Raw genomic sequence first — 18,307 nt, forward strand, 5'->3', positions numbered from 1 at the left:
TTTCTTCATCTGTGGTAACACTTTCCCTTGCCATTCTGTGATGAGTTTGGCTGGCAATGGTGCGGTAAAGAGTATAGTGACATATAGGGCAGGGTGGCATTAGAATACAAGTAGTGACTGTGCTGTCTGCTTTTCTTACCCTCAGGAATTATCAACTGAACCCACGACTTCATTTGGAAAATATTACTCCCTTTGCTTGTATCTGTGGAATAGGGATGGACACTTTATTGCTTTATTCAACTGAAATTCCTTCTCCCTGGGCATGCCATACTCCTAGGCTACGTCTACACTGGCATGAATTTCCGGAACTGCTTAAAACGGAACACTATTCTGTTTTCAGTTTTTCCGGAAAAGGAGCGTCTACATTGGCAGGCTGCTTTTCTGGAAAAGCCCCTTTTCCGGAAAAGTGTCTGTGGCCAATGTAGACGCGCTTTTCCGGAAAAGAGCCCCGATCGCCATTTTCACGATCGGGGCTTTTTTCCGGAAAAGACTACTGGGGTGTCTACACTGGCCCTTTTCCGGAACAGTGTTCCGGAATAAGGACTTATGCCCGAGCGGGAGCAGAATAGTTTTTCCGGAATAGCAGCTGATTTTGTACAGTAGAGCATCGTTGCTTTTCCGGAAATTCAAGGGCCAGTGTAGACAGCTCGCAGCTTACTCCGGAAAAGTGGCTGATTTTCCGGAATAAGTGGCCCAGTGTAGACACAGCCCAGGTGATTTGGTTCTTTGTAGATATTCTCCAAAGCTGAAGTGTCAGTAAGCATATCCTATTAAAAGTTTCAAAACTTCCTTCCCTTATTCCTATAGGAACTGATTCTGTGAAAAAAAAATAGAACTGGAAGGAACCTCAGGAGGTCAAGTCCTTGCACAACCAACCACCACTTAGATTACTTCAGCAGTTGCTGCCATTACTGCCTTGAAGACTGTACCCCATTGTTGCAGAATGTCAGCTCCTGGATTAGGGAAGACATACAGTGAGACTCTGTGAGGTAGTGCTGCATTGGGCCACAAAGGGCCTGGAGTGATGACTTGTCAGATAGCATAGAAACAGACAGAGTGGAGAGAAGACAGTTCCAGCAGGAAAAGAAGAGGGAGATGAACCAGACCATAATGGCTTTCTCAGGCAGCAAACCCAAATGCTGTAGATCTAGCTGACCAACATGTCCCAAATTACTTTCCACCCTTTGCAGTCCTTAGAGGTCCATAGTAGCAGTTCCCTACACCTCATAGTATGCCACATGGCATCATGGAGCTCAGTCTTATCCCCATCATTCATGGGACAGCATGGAAAAAACCATAGCTTCATATACACTCGCTATGGTTTGCACAGGTCTATGTATGTGCAGCTAGAAGTGACATTTGTGCACTGAAAGGGACAGAAAAGTTTGCTGCCTAGACCGTTATAAAGTTAAGTTCTGCTTAACTTATTATGTTAGTTTATACTGCATTGCCTGTTCTTTTGCATAATGTTTTCTGGCACTGTTTTTGACAAAATACATTTCTATTTAAAAATTAAAAAGCTGTATTAGTTCACAAGATATATGCAGAATGTTTAGTGGTCTTCAAAGCACCTAGTGCTTGTAAACATAAAACACTAAAGAAGTAATAGGCTAAGGAGACACTCAGTCCTATTCATAAATGTATAACAAAGACTGCAAAATTTGTAACTTCAGTAAACCATGTTTAAAGTTATAAATGTACAGCAAGCACAATATGGTTCCTAACAACACTCAAAGCCTGGATTAGAGAACAGTCTAGCACAGAATACTGTGACCATTATAGTGTTCTTTCAAATCCCCCTCAACAGTATCATTCCACAATGAGCTCTTATAATGGCTCTTATGTCAGACTGTTTGAACTCAACAGGCAGCTGCTCCATCTCCAGCCTGACAGCAGACTCCCCTGACTCCCCATTGCCTCATGGATATTTTGCATATACACTATGCAGTCTTAACCGTTGGGATATTTTTCTCACTGAGGGTACATCTAGACTGCTTTCCTCTTCCAAAAGAGGAAATGCAAATGAAGTGCTGATTAGCATATCCTCCTGCTTCATTTGCATATCCTCTTCCGACCCTTTTTGCTGAAGAAGCTTTTTCGCGAAAAAACCCCTTTTTCGAAAGAACCCGTATTCCTCAAAAAATTAGGTTTACAGGTTCTTTCGAACAAGGTTTTTTTTTTTCCGTGAAAAAGTCACATCTAGACTGTGTTTTTTGGCAAAAAAACCTCTTCCACAGAAAAGGTTGGAAAAGGATCCGCAAATGAAGTGTGAGAATATGCTAATCAGCACTTTATTTGCATTTCCTCTTTCGGAAGAGGAAAGCAGTCTAGATGTACCCTGAGATCCATTCTATTGAGTAAACCCCACCAGCACCCGTTCAGTTTACCAAAAGCACATTCAGCTGTCATTCTGCGCTGCTGAGCTGTAGTTAAATCTTTCCTGCTGTTAAGGTGGCTGGTGTATAGCTTTATGAGCAAGGGATAGGCTGGCTCACCTTGAATCACTATTGACATGTAAATATTACTAACGGGCAATTTTGTTTGGAAAGAATGCCCTTATTTGCAGTTTTCTGCACTGCCCTGTGTTCTTAAAGATGTAAGTTCCTATGCATTTTCTCTCACCAGTCCAAACTGATATTGGTGAAGCATCCCTAGTGATTCAACAGTGTTTGCGTAATCACAGGAAAATAGTCTTTTCTATTGATGTACTGTGTGGCAGTGTGTGCTGGTGCCAAAATAGGGACATGCTATCTATCTATTGCCCCACTATGGTTTGGGAGATCCACTGCTGCAAATCCATCCAGTATGAACTGCACATTTCTGAGTCTCAATCCTGTGTATCGGGAGATGATTAATGGCCCTATATATTTGAATGACAACAGCCCTCATTGTGGATTTTCCAACTCACAAATACTTTCCCATTGACTGGTAGCAATCTGGCACTATAAGTATCCAGAGTGTGACTTCAGTTCTGGTGCTCCTGCAAAGAAGGTGAGCTTGGACTACAGATCCAGAAATGTGGCCACCTGCATCCAGAAGTTCTGTAGTCACTGCTTGTCATCCCAAATCTGCCTTACAGTACAATCCTGTCAGTTGGTGCTCTTTTCTCTGGCCCAGGGGTTTCACTGTCTGCAACTGCTCTGGGAACGCTACCACCAACCTCCATTTGTTTTTCGCTGTGTCCCTTAACAAACTGTTGTCAGAGAAATCCCCTATTGTGCTATTTCCAAATACTGGAGGATCATGTATCCTGTATTTGCATTGTTCATAGGAACAGCACAGCTGTTAAGTCTCCATACTCCTGTTAGAGATAGTGGTGGATACTGAAATGTCCTGCGTGGCTTGTGGGATTTTAAAAAGTGTGAAAATTATGGACTATAGATAGCATTATGCAGTAGGGAAAGTTACATACTGGGATCTTACTCTCAAGATACCACAGATCCCCCTGCAACTCATTTGGGAAAAATTCCCAAAAGGCATTGCATGTACCATGGCATGTGGCACACTTGATAGGTACCTGAGGTGCATTTTACTTAGAGACAGGCACTTCTGATGAATACCTGCCATACCCATGCAAGCAGTCATGTATGTACATGTAAGTGACATACCAACTTTGGAGCTGCATATTGATGAGTCTTACAAACTTTGGGTGACACAAGTTATTGGGCAGCATTTCTTCAAACTGTTCCTTCGAACAGTTCCTCTCTTCTTCAGTACAGCTTGATGGCTCATCAGTTCAAAGTTGAGAGAGGCAGGGCTGGAGATAAATTGCTAGCTATGGTGTTGTGCCTGTTGATGCTTTTTCTGTTTTCATAGCATCACTGCTATTGATTTGGAAGCTACCTTTAACAGCTATATATGCAAATTTATATTAAATCTTGTAATTTTCTTCTGATATCTAAAATGAATAGCAATAAATAAAAAATTCTGCAATCTTGTAAAAATAGAAGCAACTTGCATGGGAAAACTTATTTATTTTTGGAAGCTTTTTTAAACTAAAAAAACCACTTGTGTGTGTGTGTGTGTGTCCCTGTATTCTGTTTAAAAGAATGTTGAAGCTTTAGGACACTACTGGTTCGAGCAGGCAAGGAAAAGGCAATAATGTTAAAGTCTGAGTGATCTTGTTCCATAAGTAACTTAAAATAATAGTTTTTATGGACTCTGCTCATCTTACGCTGTGGACCAATTTTGAGTAAGTTTTCTTGGCACATAGTGAATGTGTAGGCATTTCCAGCTCTTACAGGTGAGCAGATGAGTGAAATATTGGCCTTCTGGAGGCTATAGCCCTTGTCAGTTAGCAAGATCTTAAACATCCGTGTATCACAAACAGTTTTTGAAATCTAGGCTATTTTCAGGAAAGCATTTTCTGGGACACTTCATAGAGAGGAACTCTATCGGAGTTCTTGCACACCATTAACTTGTAATACATTTTATCCCTCTATTAATGTCAGATCCTTTTATAAATCCAGTCCTCAGTTTGACATAAATGAGCTGCCGAAGGCAGATGGTAAGCTACTGTTTGGTCCCTCATTTAAATAGAAAAGCTGTACCATGGTAGGAGGATGAAGGAGAGGTATAGTGCTGCTGACATACAGTAGATTACTGGGAGAGGCTAGTGAGAATTAAATCCAGGCATTTACAATGTACCATCTGTGTTGTAACACTGGGAGGCTTTATTTTTTCCTCTGTTGCTGAGGCAAAATTTTCAGATGTTTTGGTGACTGTATCTTTCTTCTTCAGGTAATAGAAGCTCACCATTTGATTAAAGGGTCACTATTAGTTTGTACGCTGTTCAGGACACAAAACCTACTGGTTTGTTTGTAAAGGACCCAAAGAAAATTGAAGAATAATGTATAAGGGATTTACCTTCTTAATTTGGGGGGCTCTAAGCAGGGTTATTTCTTTTTTTAGAGAGAGAACACATACATCAGATATTTCTGTCGATAACAAATGGAATAAATATAAAATCTGCACTGTTCTCTTTCCATCACTAAAAGCTTTAGAATGTGGTCTATGCAGAAACAATGAGGAGTCCTGTGGCATTTTAAAAGCAAAATACATATGAATTTGCAGTTTAGAACACCTAACATTGTTCCAAAATAACCAATATCTTGCAAAAATGATCACTTGAATTACTCTCTAAATTGTTTAATTTCTAGTAGCTTTCATATAGCTGGCACTGCCAGACTTTTTTATTTTATTTTATTTGTAGCCTTATTTGGTAATACTTATAAAAAAGCAGTTGCATCTGGTACTATCTAATGATGCTGAGCTCCAGCCTGAGCAGATTTTGACTGTATGGTATTACTGGTTTTTTTAAATATTTTTTTTTTTTTTTTTTGAAATTTACTTAAAAGCAGGCTCCCTATAAGCACCTGATCCCGTGGAGCCACCTGCCCTTCTCTATGCAGCTGCCTCTGATACAGAAACAGCAGTGCACGGAAGGCAGGAGCCCAGATGCATGGGGAGCCAGCTTTTAAGCCAGCTCTCCATGCATGCTAGTTCTGCAGAGCTGCCTCCTTCCTCTCCCCACCCCTGTGCTGCTACTCTACTCGACTACCCAATAAGCTTTTGCTTATCAGGTAGTCGATTACTCCCTAACGCCCCTAGTTCAGGGCTTCCCATAGGCCAAATTGACTTTTCAGGGGTTCTGGAATTAGTGAATTGTATGAACCCCCTTAAGGCACTGGCGTGGGGAGAAAAAACGGGGTTTTGTGTGCGAGATAGGACTGCCAATGTGTGGGATAGGGATGGGTTCAGGATCTGGGATGGAGGTAGGGTGCAGAAGGCGGAGAGGTTGCGAGGTCTGGGTGAGATGTAGAGTACACAGATAGGCTCGGGGTAGGGTCTCTGGCCAGGAGGGGGGCACAGGAGGGGTCTTGGGGCAGGGTGTCAGAGCAAGCTGGGAATGCACTGTCTTGGCAGGGGGAGGGAGTGAGTGAGGGGAATTTGGGTGCGAGGTCTGGGCATGAGGGGTGATGCTTACTTGGCTGGGCACCCTGTTGCAGCAGGGAAAGCCTCTAGGCAGCATGCTCTCATTCCCCCAGCAGGGAGGAGGGAGAGGGTGCTCAGTCCTCTCCCCATGCAGCTGCAGCACCAGGTCAGGCTTCCCGCTGGCGGGATGTGGGGAGCGTGTGAAGAAACCATGACCTTCCATGCCAGACCAGGCTCGCTGCCGCGTCCCCAGCAGGGTGGGGAGGGGTGTGCGGGAGAGAAAGCGGCACCACACAGGGGGCAGTGAGCCCGAGCGTACCCTGAGGGGGCGGCGGTGAGCCCGAGCATGCCCCGAGGGAGTGACACCACCCCAGCTGAATTCCATGCAGCCCCTGCCAGGGCACGGGCAGCAATTTAAAAATGCTGAAGTCTGGGAGTGTCTACTTGGTGCCTCGGACCCAGCCATCTCTCCCCCTCCTGGCAGCAGCTCATTTTCTGCCTTTGCCTTTCTAATCTTGCCACTGTATACCTGTATGGTTTGCTTGTATTCATCCTTTGTAATTTGTCCTAGTTTATACTTTTATATGAATCCTTTTTGATTTTTAGAACATGCAAGATCTCCTGGTTAAGCCAAGGCAATCTTTTGCCATACTTTCTACTTTTCCTATGCAGCAGAATACTTTGCTGCTACTCTACTCGACTACCCAATAAGCTTTTGCTTATCAAGTAGTCGATTACTCCCTAACGCCCCTAGTTCAGGGCTTCCCATAGATAGAAAGCTGGCTGGAAGGTTGGGCCCAATGACTCGGTCAGGATGGCGGTCGGTTTCTAGTGGAGTGCCCCAAGGTTCGGTTCTAGGACCGGTTTTGTTCAATATCTTTATTAATGACCTGGATGAGGGGATGGATTACATCCTGAGCAAGTTTGCGGATGACACTAAGCTAGGGGGAGAGGTAGATATGCTGGAGGGCAGGGATAGGGTCCAGAGTGACCTGGACAAATGAGAGGATTGGGCCAAAAGAAATCTGATGAGGTTCAACAAGGACAAGTGTAGAGTCCTGCACTTGGGACGAAGAATTCCAAGCATTGTTACAGGCTGGGGACCAACTGACTAAGTAGCAGTTCTGCAGAAAAGGACCTGGGGATTACGGTGGATGAGAAGCTGGATATGAGTCAACAGTGTGCCCTTGTAACCAAGAAGGCTAATGGCATATTAGGTTGCATTAAGAGGAGCATTGCTAGTAGATCCAGAAAAGTGATTATTCCTGTTTATTCGGCTCTAGTGAGGCCACATCTGGAGTATTGTGTCCAGTTCTGGGCCCCCAATTATAGGAAGGATGTGGATGCTTTGGAGAGGGTCCAGCGGAGGGTGACCAAAATGTTTAGGGGGCTGGAGCACATGACTTACAAGGAGGGGCTGAGGGAGTTGGGTCTATTTAATCTGCAGAAGAGAAGAGTGAAGGGGGATTTGATAGCAGCCTTCAACTTCCCGAAGGGAGGTTCCAAACAGGCTGGAGAGAGGCTGGAGAGTAGTGACGGGTGGCAGAACAAGGAACAATGGTCTCAAGTTGTGGTGGGAGAGGTCCAGGTTTGATATTAGGAAAAAGTATTTCCCTAGGAGGGTGGTGAAGCACTGGAATGGGTTACCTAGGGAAGTAGTAGAGTCTCCATCCCTTGAGGTGTTTAAGTCTTGGCTTGACAAAGCCCTGGCTGGGTTGATTTAATTGAGATTGGCCCTGCCTTTGGCAGGGGGCTGGACTTGATGGCCTTCTGAGGTCTCTTCCAGCTCTATGGTTCTATGATTCTATATAAAATATAAAATCTCAAATAAATATATCTCCCTGCTTCTGTAATTCCCGCTACAGTGCATCTGACAAAGTGGTATTTACCCCAAAAGCTTATGCCCAAATAAATCTGTTAATCTTTAAGGTTATTGTCCTCCTCATTGTCCTCATAGACTGTGAAGGTAAGTTCAGAGTCTTGATCCTTTTTTTTACGGTGTTCAGTCGCCTGCATCCATTGTAATATAGAAACGATCACCTATAGCTTTGAGAGGCTGAGCACTGTGCTTAACACTGCTCCTCTGGCACAACTGAATTTTCGATTGCAACAGTGAATTTTGTTCATGATGGAGACAGAGCTTTCTGAAGGACTGATCTGAGGCACCTTCAGGAGCTAAGAACCATAACAAATCATGCCTTCCATTCCAACTGCAAGGCATGCTTTGTTAATTTTCACTTCCAATAAACACACAGCCACATACCTTTTAGTAAGTAATCTAGACAACCAGACAACCCATGAAAACAAAATGGTACGTTGTGTACACGCTTCTTCCCTGGGGAGAGAATGAGAGAGAAGACGCTAACCACATGTCACAGACATTAGTCATGTTGCTTAATGCACTACAGGAAGGTGCTCCTGAAGTTATAGGGATGAGAGCAAGATAAGAACTTGAGAATAGAATGTAATTTTAAAATTGAATTGTTCAAAAGAATTCTCATCTTCAGAACTGCATGAGCCAAACTCCTCAATACAGCAGGTGCATCTTTGTTCCAGAAGGTATGGGGTTGGAGAAGATATGAATGGAAGCTTTAAGTCTATCTCCTTTTTAATCTTCAAATCAAGGGAGTATGGGAGTTGGAGATGTAAAATCCTATTTAATTGCCTGACTGGTTAAACAGTGTTTAACTGGTTACCTGATTAAAGGGGAGCTACTCCAGCCTGGCTTGAATGTCCCCCCTTCTGCCACAGGACAAGGTAGCCTCTGCCTGCAGTAGTCCAGGGCTCCCTGCAGGCAGACGGGGAGCTCCTTCAGCCCTACCTGTTAACCTTAATTGAGAAGCCTCACTCATGAAGGGTGAGGATTGCTGGTTAAACCTTCACAAGGGAGTATATTTCCAAAGTGTTTTAATAAAATACCCGTGTAAAAAATCAATCCCCCCCCCCCAAAAAAACACCCCAAAACCCTCTTGCCTTCTTTTTCTGTGAGCCGTGCTATGAAGGTTTCAGTGGAAAAAGAAGGTTTTAAGAAAAGTATTTTAAATAACCTGTAATGGGAAACAATTTAAAAGACTGAATATAAGACATGGCCTTGTATCCTTACAATTTCAGTTGAAAGCATAAAATTGAATTTTGAATGTAGAATTTCAGAGAGAATATAATTAGTGAGTCCAAGCAGAGAACGAGTGTGCACCAGGGACCTTGTAACAAAATATTTGACTGCACTTTGTGAATTATTGTTGTTGGCGGTTAAATGGCTTTATTAAATCTTTATTGGGAAGGGCAGGGAAAGGAAGTACTTGTACGTGCCTGTTTCCACATCCCTACCTTTGTGAAGTCCATTTGGATCAGATCACTGGTCTGTCCCTGAGAAAAGGAGAGGTGAAATGTAATTTCTGGGGGGACAAAGGAAAGACTTGGAGATGTTTGCTCTTCAAAAGCAAGATGCACCTTTTCAGTGGTGGGGGGGAAAAAACGTGATCTGCAGCTACAGGGACTATCCCTTGCTGAAGTCAACCAAGTAAAATGACTGTTCTGGATCCAGAGACTGTATTATTAGTTTGTTCAGAAAGGAAGTGCTTGTTTATTATTGTTGAGTTATCCGGTTTACTTCTCTTAATAACAAACATTTCTTTTGTCAGCCTACCATCCCTATTTTTAACTTCCAGATTCTTGCATTTAGATTTAGATAGAGGAGGGAATTTTGAATGGATGATGTTTTTATAGCAATTCTTGCCCATTTATTTTTTCTAAATGAAATCAATGGGAAGTAACTACAAAACACATTGTTTTGGAAGCCAGACCAAAACATGACTCACTGTTAACTCTTTCGCTGCTTAATATGGATTCATCTCTGCCGTATACTCATTCCCTATCATATAGGAGTGTTAGCAGTTCAGCGAAACAACTCATCGCATTTGTGGGTGGAATTTTGAATTGATTTTTCAAGGCTTGAAAAATTTGAAGGACAAATGGTGTAAGGTTTCATTACAAAAATGGCAGCAGAATAGAGACTTGGCTCATTGTGACAATAGCTCCAGAGCCGGGGGACACCCCAGAGTTGGGTGACAGCAACTCCACAGCTCAGGTAGCAGTACCTCCAGAGCTGGTCAGACAGCAGCCCAGAATCAGGGTAACAGCAACCCTTGAGGCATGGAGGGAGAACAACAGTCCCAGGATCGCCCTGAGAAGTCAAGTGCTGTTTTTGGACATTTTTTATAAATGTTGTATCAAATCTAGCCAGTGTTTTTCTCTGTTTTTTTTTTTTTTTTAAGTGGAAACACACTACGTTTAAGACCAAAAAAACCCCCCAAAACAAAACACAAAACCCCTAGGGTTGTCAGTTCACATGCGTTAACGCCTGCAATTAACGCAGGGCAGGATTAATGCATTAATTTTTTTAATGCGTTAATCTCAGAGGTCAATGTTACACTGCCCCTTTGAAATGCCGCTGTGGCGCTTCAAAGGGGCAGCGCAATGCAGAGCCTGGGATCAGCTGGGAAGTCCACAGCTGACCCCGGGCTCCACTGCCCCTTTGAAATGCATTGAGGCGGCGTTTCAAAAGGGCAGTCACCTCATAGCCGAGCGGGTATTCTAAGGGGCAGTGGAGCCCGGGGTCAGCTGGGGACTTCCCAGCTGATCCTGGGCTCCGAGTGGCACTTCCCTGGAACCCGGGGTCAGCTGGGGACTCCCTAACTGGTTCTGGGGAAGTGCCACGCGGAACCGGGGTCAGCTGGGGAAATGCCGCAGAGAGTCTGGGATCAGCTGGGGACCCTGGACTCCACGCAGCTGCCGCTTTGAAACGCCAGAGGTAGTGTTTTAAAGGGGCAGCCACCACACAGATGAGCCGAAAGAGTAAATTGATAGCTGAAAACTTTATTTTTACTCTTTTGGTGCGCTTTTAGAAAGATTATCTTTTTTTAAAAAAAAATTTAATATATTTTTTTTCTTCCAGATATTTGTAGATGAATTCCTTAATTACTTGCTCCATTATCTTTCTTGGCCCAGAAGTTAAACTGATGGTTCTGTAGTTTCCTGGATTGTTCTTATTTGCCTTTTTATACCTGGGCAGTATATTTGCCCTTTTACGATCTTCTGGAATCTCTCTTGTCTTCTATGATTTTTCAGAGATGATAGCTAACGGCTCAGATAGCTAATGGCTCAGATACCATGAGTATTCTAGGATGCATTTCATCAGGCCCTGGTGACTTCAGACATCTAACTTTTCTAAGTGATTTTTTTAATGTGTTCTTTTTTTATTTTATCTTCTAAACCTTACCCCATTTCCACTAGCATTCACCATATTAGGCATTCCTTCATCATCAGACTTCTTGATGAAGACCAAAACAAAGAAGTCATTAAGCAAAGAAGTCATAATGTAATTAGATACAGAAGTATGAAAGAACATGTTTACCATCCTGTTCCAGGATGATGGGGAGGTACAAAGGGACCAGATCAAAGTAAACATAAATCTCCAGTTCTGCTGTTCTTACCTCACTCCTCTATTTAACATTTCCTCTTTTGAACTTAGTTTTGAACAGCCTCCTTAAATAACACAACAAAAGGTGTTGACTTGTGCGTATGTGAGGTTTTCTCTATGGCAGGAGTGGGCAATAATTTTTGAAGAGGGGCCACTTCACAAATTTCTGACATGATTGCGGGCTGCCCTGGAAGGGGCAGAGCCTTGGACAGAAGGGGCGGGGCCAGGAGGCTTTTCATGTTTCCCCACCCACAGACCATGATTGGCCTCGGCAGGGGGAGCACACACAGTCTTTGCCCCTGCCCACAAGCTGTTTTGAACAGCTGGTGGTTCCCTCTTGTGCCACGCACCCCTGGCAGGGAGAGGAGCCTTCGCATGCCCCCCCTGTGCCCAGGTCTCGATTGGCCCCACGGAGGCTGTCTTGCCAACCCCTGCTTTATGGTTATGCTTACCACTGATTTTATATTTTTAATTGCTTAGTTGGGAACACTAAATTATGGTATAAGAAGAATATTAAATAGAGCATTAAGCTTTAATTTAGTAATGGGTGGTGAGAGATTTTAAAGAGACTGGGGAGGAAAGGCGGGAGAGAGAATCAACTATTTAGGGATTCAGACTTCTTAAAATGTAATTTTGTGAAGATATTTAAAGTCAGCCTTAAATGGTAGTGAAAGGTTAAAGTTTGTGTAGTCAGCTGTTCGGGATAGTCACCTTGCTGTAGACTAATGGGTGAGCCTGTTCTTCAAAGCAAACCCCCATTGTGTGGACTAGATAGCTCAGTGCAGCCAGGACTGGCAACAGACTTAACCAGGCTCTAGTCTCGTGGGGAAAGTCTCGGTTTTGGGCCTCGAAAAAGGGGTGGGGTCTCAGGTGGAAGGAGCTGAGGGTGATGGCTGGCCTTAGCGATTTAAAGGGCCTGGGCTCAGGCCGCTGCTGCTAGCAGTGTAGTGGTAGTGGTTGGCCAGAACCCTGGGCCCTTTTAAATTGCCAGGGTTTGGGGCAGCTTTTCCCTTTTGCTTCCCCTACCTCCCATCGGTCATCCTGAGTGCAGCTTTTCCCAAACTGTGGTTGCTGTAACTGGGAACTTTGTGGTGATACACGGTAGGGATGTTAAATATCGGTTAATTGAATAGTCGATTAACCTCATGAATTCTTATAGGTTATTTGACTATCCTATAGTCCCTGGGGGTGCAGCTGGCAGCCAGTGCACTCTGGCCCCACTCCTGAGGAACCCCCTGCCCCTCCATGCTGCTGCCTCTGTAACAGAGGCAGCAGCATGGGGTACCAGGCGGGAGCTGGTCCATGAGGGGAGTCAGTTTAAAAACCAGCTTCCCTCATGGACTGGCTGCCTGTCGCCCCATACTGCTGCCTCTGATACAGAAGCAGCAGCGCCTGCCCACCTGGCTTCTAAGACACTTTAAATGCAGAGCTGTAGCGAGCCTGCTAAAAAATTTTCTGGCGGTGGTGGTGGGGGGGAAATGCATGTAGTCTATAGCATTAACTGATGATCTTTTGCTAATTTATTAATCAGTTAATCGACTACCCCATTACATCCTTAATACATGGCTGCTCCTGTGTTTCTGACGTCTCCTTGTTTCCAGCTGCTAAAGCACATTAAAGAGAGTTAAAAATACATTAAATCTTCATCTTCCCACATAAGCAATTGCAGTAGTTCACCTTGGGGTGGTGGTAGCTCACAGGTGGTGTGGAAGATTGTCCATCAGTGGAAAATGGGAGAGAAGGATCAGTATCCGCAAGACACTGTTAAAATATGATCAACTTCATGAAAATGTTTGAGAACACCTGACTTGGGATTGCCATAGGATATGGAGCCTGTCACTCATTATGAATTGACAGTTCAAATTTGGCTGAGGTGAACAGCAATGGAAAGTTTTTTTTTGTATACAGATAGCTCACTGGTCAGTGTAAAATGGTGGGGATTTTGGAGAATCTCAGTCCAGCTGTTACTACACAGGTGTTCACATTGCAGAATCCTGCAGCACCACTGACTGCTTGATTTACTGCCTCAGCTAAAAGGACCAGGGCTGTGGAACTACATTCCCCCACCCATTTCTGCAGAGAGAGCCCCTTCAGGCCAGGGCTCAGGTGTCTCGTATTGAAGGGATGATGAAGGATAATTTGAATTGCTCCTTGTCCCATCCAGGGCATTGTTCACAAGCAATACCTTCTCGGAGGAAAAGAACCCACTATATACCAGTGTTTAAATAATGGTAATCTAGTTGAAAAAAGTAAAAAGTGGGCTTTGTACAACAGAGATGCAGTACTTGTCATATTCTAACTTAGCTGTTTGGAACAGTAAATATTAGGGATGTAAAATCCAGTTAATCAGTTAACCAGTTAAATGTTAGGTCAACCTAATGTTTAACCGGTTAACCGACTAAAGCAGGATCCACGGTGGGGACCACTTCCGGCCTGGCTGGAGCAGTCCCCAGCCCATGGGGCTCCCACCCCCAGCCTGAGGGTGAGGCTGTCTGCCAGCTTCCAGCCCTCACCAGATCAACCCCAGTTGGTGGTAGGCCCCCTGCGGGGCTGAAGCAACCCCCTCCTTGGGCAGGCTAGGAGATGCTCCAGCCCTCACTGGTTAACCAGAAAAGATAAGCATTACCCAGTTAGGGTGATGGTAACTGGTTAACCTTTCATGTCACTAGTAAATATAAAGAATTGCAACATTTTTAGTATCGTCAATATTCAATTTTGCTTGTATTTATGGCTGAAAACTTTTTTTTTTAAAATCTTAAGCATTTAGATTATTGTGGGAAAATGAACGTCGACTTTTTTTAATTTGGAAAAAAATGTTGAATATTAAATGTGGTAAAGCCTAAATGGGTGTCCATCTTGAATGTCTCTTAATTCTAAATGAGAACTTTTAATACGTGTTTCTATTTAAAGTTTGGGCTAGCGAGGGGATTGAAACAGATGTATTAGCCTCTGTGTAAGCAATGGTAATTTGTTACTGCAGATGCATGTGATGTAACTCAGAGATTACTTCTATCCCTGCTAAAGCATGATTATTTCAGGTCTCTTTATTCTTTAAATAGATATGCTTCTCATGTGATTTGCATCTCTTTGTGTCAACAGCCAGGCTGAAGTTGAAGTAAACGTGGCATCAGATTAGTAAAATGGACTCCAAAAACACCTGCTGTCCATTAGTAGGATGCATTTCAGAAAGCCTTTTCAGTTTAAATTTGAGCCTTTTTTTGCCCATGTAGTGCGAGTATCATTTTATAAGTGTTGAATTCCGTAAGTTTCAGCAGCTTGGTTTACTAAAACCAAAATGGTTAAAGGTAAGCTATTTACTTGAAATAGGTATATTTTAAACTTGGCCTCAATAAGTACCATTCTGAGGACAATAGTAGTGCATTAATCAGTCTAGATCGGTAAAGGAAATGAAGGGGATTATTTTACTGTGTTTATGTATTCCCACTTCTTAAATTTAATATTTAGATTCTTTAGTCCGTTACAGTGACACTTTTTTTTTTGTTAGGACCTGAAATTTGTTGTTGTTGTAGTAAAACTTTTGATCTTTTAAGAGTGTTTGTTGCATGTAGGTGTTGTAGCTTTGGGAGCTTTTCTTCTGAAACTTCCTGTTAACTGAAAAAAAAAAATGGTGTAGTATCTCAAGAAGCGAGAGATGGTTGCCACAGCATTTTTGTATGGGATGTTTAAGAAGAGGCTTGTTTAGTCATGTCTGTTTCCCCTTCCTCCCTTCCCACAAAATGGCACAGGCCAATTTACTGGAGGGTGAAAAAAGAAGATTTGAGGAAAAAAGTCTAAAACCAGAAATGTGAGGGATGTGTAATTTTATTTCTGTAGACCTGGCTATTTGCTTGTTTGTCTTCTGCAGGCATCATACTAGAAACTGTGTCTCATTGGCTGTTTTGAGTAGAAAAGAAGGCTGCAATTTTAGCTGTGATGCATTCTAAGAACTGCGGGAAGAACGTGCTAAGGAAATTACACTTGCAGTATCAGAGTTAAGCAGAATTGTACATGTATCTGAAATGCATGTGGGTATAATCCCCACTGTAAAAGGTGTGATGAGACATTGATGAAGATGTGTCTATTTTTGAAAAAACTAAACTTAGCAAAGCCTGGTTTTACATAGGAGTGGGATCTGTCAGCGATGATTGCTTTGTATATAAAACTCAGCAGGCCAGAGAACAGAGAGAGCAGCAGTCAGGAAGTGGTGCTTGATTGCTGTTTGATTTACAATGGCTAAATGCATGTGTAAACACTGAAGAAATATTATTGTTTACTTTTTAAAATCTCTGTTACAGTTTCATCATGACAACAGAGAAGAGTTTGGTGGCTGAGGCAGAGAATCCTAAACAACAGCAGCAAAAAGAGGAGGAGGTAGCTGCTGAAACACAGAAGCAAGAGGCTTCTTTGGAGGAGGCTTCCCAACAGGTATCTGAGGGACATAATCAAGCTGAACAGAAGCAGAAGGCTTCCAACGGTGATACCCCCACACACGAAGACCAAAACAAGAACAAAGAGCGCTGCACGTCTGAGAGTCGGGGCCTGTCACGCTTATTTTCATCATTTCTCAAAAGGCCCAAATCTCAGGTTTCTGAAGAAGGCAAAGAAGTGGAAAATCCACAACAGACAGGTGAAGGAGGTCAGAAAGAGAGAGATCTAGAAGCCAGTCCTGATGAAGAGATTCTACTCAAGGCCCCAATAGCAGCTCCTGAACCTGAACTCAGGACTGACCCATCTTTAGATCTTCATTCATTAAGCAGCGCAGAAACACAGGTAAACAAAAGCAAAGTTGATTTGGATTCTCTTTTGCTTCTTTGTCTGCAAGCGCATGTAGTTAGGATTGTTTGTCAGGTTAAGTGAGAAGCAAAGCTTTGTAATCCTGCTATGATAGATTTGATCAATGAACCCTCGACATTCTTAAATATCCCTTGTAAAATTCTAATATTTGACAGATATTATGCTACTTGTGGTACTTTCTGCTCTTTTATATTTTTGTATGCTACAATGTGATCTAATTTTTACTCCTACCATTTTAATCCTAATATGTTTAATCTCCAAAGCATCATATAAATACTAAAAAACCCTCACAATATTCCTCTGAGGCAAGAAAAGTTATGTTAGGATTAGAACTCAGATTTACATCATAATAAAATGACTTTTAGTGCTCATTTTGAAATATTCTGATGTATGCGCTATGGGTGGAAGAAAAATAAATAGAAAACACAATAGATGTCATAGTTGTGTTCAGCACAAAACAAACTGCAGACTTAAAGCAACACAAGTAACAGTTCAGACCTGATGGACCTCAGTTGAGTTTACACTGTTTTCCCACCAGTGCATCAGGCCCTGTTTTTTCTGTGGCCCCACAAATACTAATATTTATCACTTAGAGCATATATAGATCGGGGCTTTAAAGGGCGGCTAAGGATTATAAGTGTACAACTATAATTTTCTGGTTCCCTTAGACACCTTTAAAATCCTGGCCTTAAATGCATAGACTTCAGAACTTTAAAAGGTAGGTATTCTCTCCATTTACTGGTGGGAAACTGGGGAACAGAATGTCAATAATCAAAATGTTCAGAAGTGGCCTGTGGTTTTAGGTACATCATCTTATGGCTACTGGACTTAAAATACAATGGACTTCTTTCTTTTTTACTGGAAGTGCTATGTATCTGCAACTTAGAGTTCAGCTGGCATTGTGGTTGCTTAGTACAGTAAACTTCCGATAATACGGCACCTTTAGGACCCAGGGGGTGCTGGATTATCAGATATGCTGGACTATCAGAAGGGGGGGCTATGAGGGGTCTGGAGTGGGGTGGGAGGGGATGCCACCCCAGACCCGTCATAGCCCCCCCCCCCCTTACGATAGTCCGGCTCTGCCCCAGGCTCCCTGATTCAGCTGCTGCTGGTCAGTTTCAGCAGCAGCTGAATCGGGGATGCCTGCAATAGAGCAGCTGGGGTGCTGCCGGGTTGGTCCCGCAGCGCCGAGGGGCGGCGCTACGGCACCAACCCAGCAGCACTCCAGCTGCTCTTGGGGACGCCTGGGGCAGAGCAGCTGGAGTGCTGCCGGGTTGGTCCCGCAGCGCCAAAGGACGGCGCTGCGGGACCAACCCGGCAGGACCCCAGCTGCTCTGCCCCAGGGGTCCCCGATTCAGCCACTGCTGAAACAGATCAGCAGCTGATCTGTTTCAGCAGCGGCTGACTTGGGGACCCCTGGGGCAGAGCAGCTGGGGTCCTGCCGGGTTGGTCCCGCAGCGCCGAGGGGCGGCGCTACGAGACCAACCCCGCAGCACCCCAGCTGCTCTGCTCCCGGCTTCCCCGAGTCAGCTGCTGGTCAGTTTCTGCAGCAGCTGAATGGGGGAAGCCTGTCCGGCTGCCCCAGCACTTCTGGGTTCCTGATGGTGCCGGACCATCAGGAGTCCCGGAGCATTGGATGCCGGACTAATGGAGTTTTACTGTATTTGGAAGAGTTAGGCCCAATGTTTTATAACAGCTAAAGTTGGTGTCTGTTTCTGAATAATTTAGCCTGGGTAAAGGCCCATAGTCTCCAAGGGTGGGTTATAGTCCCAAACAAGTGTGTATATATCTGGGAATAAAATCAGGGTCCCTTGGTTCCCAGCCTACTGGACAGACTACTGTTGTTGTCAATAGTGTAAATAGAAAGCTCACTGCTAGTTTCTTTTGGCTCGAAAACTTTGAGAAATTTCCACTTTAAATTTTATAGTATTGCCAAACCAAACATTCAGAAATCATGAGTTAGGCTCCCCAAAATCATGACATTAAAAATTGTGATTTTTTTGGGCTTCTTTTGGTTTCTGAACCTTTTTAGTATACTTGTCTCCAATCTAAGATGAGATGCCACTTACAGTACATTGAATGAGTCTTCATAATATAATC

General features: G+C 43.6%; 1 protein-coding gene across 36 annotated transcripts in view; it reads left to right on the plus strand.

Annotated features, from left to right (window-relative positions):
- Positions 1-18,307, plus strand: part of EPB41 (erythrocyte membrane protein band 4.1) — a 171,471-nt gene that overhangs the window by 55,969 nt on the left and 97,195 nt on the right. For all 36 annotated transcript variants that reach the window (XM_075909091.2, XM_075909090.2, XM_089773531.1 and 33 more), the window contains exon 2: positions 15,709-16,183. In XM_075909091.2, the coding sequence (XP_075765206.2) occupies positions 15,716-16,183 (468 nt within the window). In that variant the 5' untranslated portion in view covers positions 15,709-15,715. The remainder of the gene's footprint in view (positions 1-15,708; positions 16,184-18,307) is intronic.

Source organism: Pelodiscus sinensis, chromosome 26 (assembly GCF_052426305.1).
Source record: "Pelodiscus sinensis isolate ZL-2025 chromosome 26, ASM5242630v1, whole genome shotgun sequence".
Taxonomy (NCBI): domain Eukaryota; kingdom Metazoa; phylum Chordata; order Testudines; family Trionychidae; genus Pelodiscus; species Pelodiscus sinensis.